This window comes from Lactuca sativa, chromosome 8, assembly GCF_002870075.4.
Source record: "Lactuca sativa cultivar Salinas chromosome 8, Lsat_Salinas_v11, whole genome shotgun sequence".
In the NCBI taxonomy this organism is placed as follows: domain Eukaryota; kingdom Viridiplantae; phylum Streptophyta; class Magnoliopsida; order Asterales; family Asteraceae; genus Lactuca; species Lactuca sativa.
In genome coordinates, this window is record NC_056630.2 from 328,128,942 (window position 1) to 328,135,720 (window position 6,779).

The 6,779-nt window shown below is 40.8% G+C and overlaps 1 protein-coding gene across 1 annotated transcript; it reads right to left on the reverse strand.

Annotated features, from left to right (window-relative positions):
- Window positions 1-1,441: 1,441 nt before the first annotated feature.
- On the reverse strand, window positions 1,442-4,194 carry LOC122195511 (uncharacterized). The gene is made up of 3 exons (XM_042897462.2): window positions 3,688-4,194; window positions 2,518-2,574; window positions 1,442-1,931 (listed from the first exon to the last, which is right to left on the reverse strand). Exons 1-3 carry the CDS (start codon window positions 3,803-3,805, stop codon window positions 1,786-1,788), a joined length of 321 nt encoding a protein of 106 aa, XP_042753396.1. The 5' UTR covers window positions 3,806-4,194; the 3' UTR covers window positions 1,442-1,785.
- Window positions 4,195-6,779: the final 2,585 nt, after the last annotated feature.

The window sequence follows — 6,779 nt, forward strand, 5'->3', positions numbered from 1 at the left end:
TGTCATTTAAATCAATACTTGAGATCCAGGGCGTTACACCAAACTCGAGCAGCGCTTCGCTTTTAACATTATAATTTCATTCGACGAAACCTAGTATTATTACCACTAGATTTTAGTCTAATATTCATCGTGACTAATTATTAGTCTTAGCAATATTATTATTATTGTTATATAAGCGTTTAACCAATATTTTCCAACCACTATGTACGGACAGGGGCCAGACATAAAACACCGGAGGGCAGGACCATTTTGGCATATAGCACTTCTGAAATCCAACAACCATATGCGACCCTTTAAACTAGATTCCCTGTACCGCGAGTAGTTAAAAAGATATTATAATGACACTTATATAAGTCATAATAATATCCCAAATATATATTATAAGTTCATAATAATAATACTAAATTTAAATATAAGCTATATTTAAAATAGGGTAAGCATAAGTTACTTACAATGGAGTTTTAGCTAGGAGTCAGCCTCTATAGGGGCAAAACTTCGTCGCTGAATCTTTCTAAGAAAGATTCTTGCAGCGCTTCATCGCTCACCTTACTATACTAAGAACTACAGAAAGAGAAGTCGAATCACGAGGGACCGAAATGTTCGGGGGATAAGTAGAGAAAGACTCTTAAATCAAGAGAATGGTGCAAGACATATGAGAGGCTAGAGGCTCTTATTAATAGTAATTGAATTTTCAAAAACTACCCATTATTTAAATAAATGACTAAACACCCCTTTTTAATACTATTTTAAATAGATTTAATGATATTTGTACTAAACTAATGTCGAAAGTACTCAACACTAGTCTTATAACGACCGCATCCTCAATACCTTTCTAATGATATATACATATGTATATATATGTATACGTATATATGGTTTATACTTTATTTTAATACGTAAATGTGCTATTAAAAAATATAACTCGTTCATACGAACTCCGTTTTTGACGTTTTGTATATCCACAGGTAGCTATTGACGAGATCTACAACTTTCGTTTAGACTAAGTTGGCTAGTTTTAGAATTTATATTTTTGTCCCAATTTTTTAAAATTAAATGATTTTACTAAAATCAAAAATCTCTCGTACAGACTCCGTTTCTGGCATTATTTTTCTCAAAATTTCTATTTTAAGGAGTACTACGATTTTCATTTTGGTCGCAATAGCTAAAAGTCAAGTGTTCTCTTCGTAGCTTTTTACGTCTCACAATCCTTGTGCGCGGCTAAATTTTATATTTTATAAAAGTCATATCTAATTCATACGGAGTCGGATTTCTACAAAATTTATATTTTCGGGATCGGGAAGACGTGCACTTTCTAAATATTTAATAATATATATGTTTTGGCACACTTATTTTTACAATTTACGGACGATTCCGTTGATTTTTCCTATTTTATTATATTATAATAATCAGTAAACACAAAATATTCATATAATTCTTCTTTATTACGTCAAATAGGTTATAATTGTTGACCCTAACTATTACATCATCACATTAATGCTTAGCCTAAAAACACAAGCATTACACTGTTTGCCTTCACCTACCCACCAACGAAACACTAATTATATACGGAGATAAACTTGGTACGAATCTCCATCTTATCTCATGCATCAAGGCACAAAAGTGCCTGCATAAAAAGAATCACGCCTTTCTAGCCCATGTAGTGTTCAAACAGAAAGAGGAAAAGAACCTCACGGATATACCGAAGGTGTGTAACTTTCAAGACGTATTTCCTGAAGACCTCCCATGAATAGCCCCCGGTGTAACACCCGAGAAATTCAAGCCAATTTAAACTTTTAAAAACATTTCAAATCCATTAACTATTACAAACTTGTTTTCAAAATGTATCATATCAGAGTATCCTAAAAACAAAGTCATAAAAAGTGAGGAGCTGTATGATAACGCCTTTGTGTTGCCACGATCCTCTGAAGTACCTGAAACAATAAATTGAAACTGTAAGCCCGAAATCATAATGAGTTACCCCCAAAATACCGATACACATACAGTCCACATAACGATATTAGCAATATCATAACAATACAAACTAAACAGAACAACACGTAACGGGTCCATAGCTTTACAGACTGGCATACCCCTAGGCCCACAGTGTGAGTCTGGAATACCTACCGAGCTCTCAACTCGCATCTGGATTACCACCGAGCCCTCAGTATGAGTCTGGAATGCCTACCGGGCCCTCAGCTCGTATCAGGATTGCCATCAAGCCCTCAGTACAAGTCTGCAATGCCTACCGGGCCCTCAACTCATATCTGGAATACTCTAGGGTTTATTGGCTACCGTACGGAGTAGTACAACCTCAACCCATCCCACATAACATATAACGTAACTATTGAGCATGCAATAATCATATAACATCACTGGTAGTCCTACAGGTCTACCTAACTGGCATAACCACTAGCATGCAACACTAACTCATACTCAACATATAACACTACTAGGATAACATATCCAATAGGCCGACCTTGGTGCCTTAGACCAGTTAGTATAGTGAGGATAACTCACCTGGGACTGTTGAAGTCCCGCAGATACACTCCAGCTGCTGGTTGATAAATTCCCGAACTGTCAACATCAAACAATACCCAATTAATAAGTGGGTTTCAAGCCCAAGGTCCAACTCACACTACAAAAGCCCAAAAGTCAAATAACTGGCCAAAGCCTAACATATGGCCCAACTTTCCAAATTGGGCCCAAACCTCTACATGGTCTTTCCTTAAGGCCCATCCAATTCCCATGGCCCAATATCACATAATCATAAAGACCCAATTATGGCCCATCTATGGCCCAATTTTCAAAATTGGGCCCAAGTCCTCATGTGGGCCTTATCCTAAAGCCCATCTAATTACTCTGGTCCATTAACTTGTTCTTAGATGGCTCACCAATAGTCCAATCGCCAAAGCCTAATAGGAAGGCCCAATTCAAGGCCCGAGTGAGATTAGGGCTTTCACATGAAATGATGATTAAGCTTAAGTGTTTGTTACTTAACCCATTACAGACTTAATCCATTAAGGAATTAATCTATTAAGGACTTAATCCCTTAAGTCCATTATTGCCAATGATTATTAATTATTATTTTAGATTTAATAATAAATTCTCGTGTGTGTCCCAAAAAATTCCCACAACTAGGGTTTTGTGCCCTAAGGGTTTTCTAAACCCTAATTAGAGTTTTCCAACCCAAATACTAGCTCATTTATCAATTGTTGGGCTCTTAGGTCAATTAGGTCTTTAATGGGCCTATTAGGCCCACTAGAATATCATTAAGCCCATTAGGATTTTCACTAAGCCCATTAGGCCTCATTGGGCCCATTAGGGTTTACAAGGCCCAAAGGAATCAACTCACACGACAAGTACACCGCCACCCGACACAGCGGCCGGTGGCGGTAGCCACCACCTCATGGTGGTGGTTACAAGTTTTTCCATTGATTACTGACACTATTACAGTTTTTACAAGATACACAAACACACACACTCACATAACATAACACACATGCACACATCGCCGCACTGTGGCGGTAGATGGTGGCAACCACCATGGTTGGCGGCCATGGTGGTCCGTGTTTCAATTATGGCCAACAAATCACGCACACGAGATGCACCAATTATCAACAATAGCACACAACCACCCGGAGACACATACACAACTCGATTTCAGAATATACTCTAGCCACCACCCACCTGGAGGCTCACGGTGGCGGCGGCAGCAAGGTTGGCGACAATTGCAGCAAGGAAAAAGAGCAGCAACATCGGTTATCGATGACAACCACCATGGCCGGTCGCCATGGTGGTTCTCCATGATCCATGTTCGACAGAGATCCCACTATTCATATGCTTACATGTCGTAGGTCACGAATAACAGCCAGTACCACCCTCCCGATGGCATTCAACGAACAACAGCAACCTTCACGCAAGCATCCGGCAGTAGGCGGCGGCTGCTGCTGTGTGACGAGTCCTAAAGTTTGCGGTCGCAGAAAGGAGAAGAAAAATGAGGATATGGCGGTTCACCGCCTGACGGTAACGAAGCAACAGCGACACAAGGTAGTGGCAGCAACAGCGATCATAGCAATGGTTCTCCCCAAAACAACAACGGTCGTGGCGGCTTCTTTCGGCGACCCCGACATCCGACGATTCTTCTGATGGAGGCAGTTGGAGAAGGAGAGTGGAGAGGGAGTGGGGTGGCGGCTGCAAAAGTCGTGACTTGGGTTAGGGCTACCGGATGGGTAACAGCTAAATACCCCGCCTCTCGTAGATATTTTACCATAATTACAAGATCAGCCCCTCCATCATCCTTTCTTTCAATTTAAATCCAAATGTTACCATTTCTACCATGGCTTCAAGAATCTCTTCAAATCTAGTCCGTAATTTACACGACAACCCCTCCCTCAACAATTCCTTTCTACATAGGTCCAATATCATTCTTTAACCCTCGAAACTACATTCTAATAATTATTATTAAATTTTAAGCTCTAATAATATAAAATAATCAAAATAATTACTTCCCGGGTTCCTGATTTATTATTTAATTACTCTATTTAAAATGGGATGTTAGAACTCTCCCCCACTTGCACTACTTGGCTACAATCCCGAGCATAACCCTACCCTTTCTAAGGCAACCTCATCCAACCCTCATAGGGTTCTTAAATCAGGAAAATAAACAAATCCCTTACAATATGATCACAATTACTCAATCCAAAATCTGGAGTCTCAAGATGGTCTGGCTTCCTAGCAGACAGCCCATACTGGATCATTGCCGAGTTTATTGTACTTATCTCCCAACTAGCTACTCAACTGCTAATAACCTGGGGTTCCCACCAGAAAGCATAACCACTAATCAGTCACTGCCACCTAAAGCTCTTTTCTTGACAAGAGATTAGGTACTCCTTCAAGAGAAATTCATTCTGATAACAAATTCCTAGCGATATAATGAACAACGAGACGTAAACTGGGAGATGAACCCTTTTGGATCAACACAACAATGTTTCCTTTGGTTTCTGAACCACATACATATAATAACCGACTCATAAGCCCAACACTCATACCTGGCCCAATCAGCCTCAGGCTGGAATACCATGCATGCCTACAACGGGTCCAGTCATCCTCAAGATGGAATACCCCAGATCATAATACCCCTACATATGAAACTCGGGTCTAAACTCATAACTTGAAGTTCAAGGTCTTACCCTTGTATTTCGCACAAATCTTGTGATTCCTCACAACTGATTACGGCTCGCCCGAACCTCAACAATGTTTCCATTCCGAAAGCACTCCAGTAGAAGATTGAACTACTAGGATCACTAGGCCCACATACGATGACTGGAATACCCCTACAAGGCCCTCAACATAGGTCTGGATTGCCTCTAAGCCCACAGCATGAGTCTGGTATACCCTACCTGGCCCTCAACTCATGATTGGAATGTTCCTGATAAACTATCAACTTTATCCAAAAGAAGGGCCTAACCAACGTTCTTCACAACACCAACCTGTGCTACCATGTTGAAATCCTACTATGCACGATCCACCTATAGAACATGTTGCTTATCCAAGCAAAATCCTATAACCCTTGGTCGCACTCGACCCCAAAATAGAATGATAGAAGAAATTTAGATCCAACTTGCAGACTATAACCCAGACCTGATCACACGTACATCGAACCAACTCTAATGCCACCATAAATACACGCCGTTACACATGAAGAACCACTACCATGTACATAATTGGGAATCCTTAACTTCACATTCACTTGCCACAAAGCCCATACTGGATCGAGACTGATCCAATTCTACCAATACAAAACTAGCCTGAGAATACTTCCACAATTATCCCGAAGGTTACCACAACACGAGTCTAATACAAATCAAAAATCTTATTTCTCCATTGCGGAGAAACATACCCCAAAGACTTAGGGAACATAAACACACTGCATAAGGGAATGGGTGGCACGCTCCTTGCTTTGCAATTATCGCCTCTTGAACCCCATTTGGAGAATGCTTCCTCCCTGAGGGTTCACTACTTAATGCCTGTCCGACTATTCTGGAAACCATAATCTGAGCAGCAACCAACAAAACCTTCTATGGCTGATGCTCAACCTGAGAATTCCCAATTCTCCCCCACTTAGGACACTGATCACCACCCACTGGTGTGAAACCCAACAAAACTTAGCCGACAGTCTCTGATGCTTGAATGATCCCACCCTCAAATCTTGAAGTACAAAGATAGATACTCGAATAGTACTTCAGCAACAAGCTATTTCCCCTTGGTGCTCTCATACGCCGATCAATAATGATTACTAAAAACCACTGAATCCTGACAATGTCGAATAATCATTCTATGGGACTTTGTCCGCAAACCTCCCACATAATACCCTTCTTCCCAAGTGCTCCAAACAATTCCCTCGCTCTCGAGCTCTAGAAATCATATCATTCAGGGTCTCGCTCTCTGACTCACTTACCAGCTCAATCATTCATAGCTGAACTGTAGTAACTGAAGTAACCTATTCCCTAACCAGGCTACAAACTACTCCCAAAATTTAGTCTCTAATCCTGAGAGTGCAATAGATCGCACAATCAATCCTTACCACCCGATACAAGAGATCCAAGGAAAATCCGGACCTCATAACTACTTATGCTACCTCTCCTTGCCTGCGCTCACCAGCGCTGAGATACTGTTGCCAACCCTTACAACTAAACTGACCTCGAGTTGGATACTTCTTGATCCTGGGGTCACAAGCATGCTCACTCCTCGGAGCTTGAAAACTGAAAGGGCATTATCCT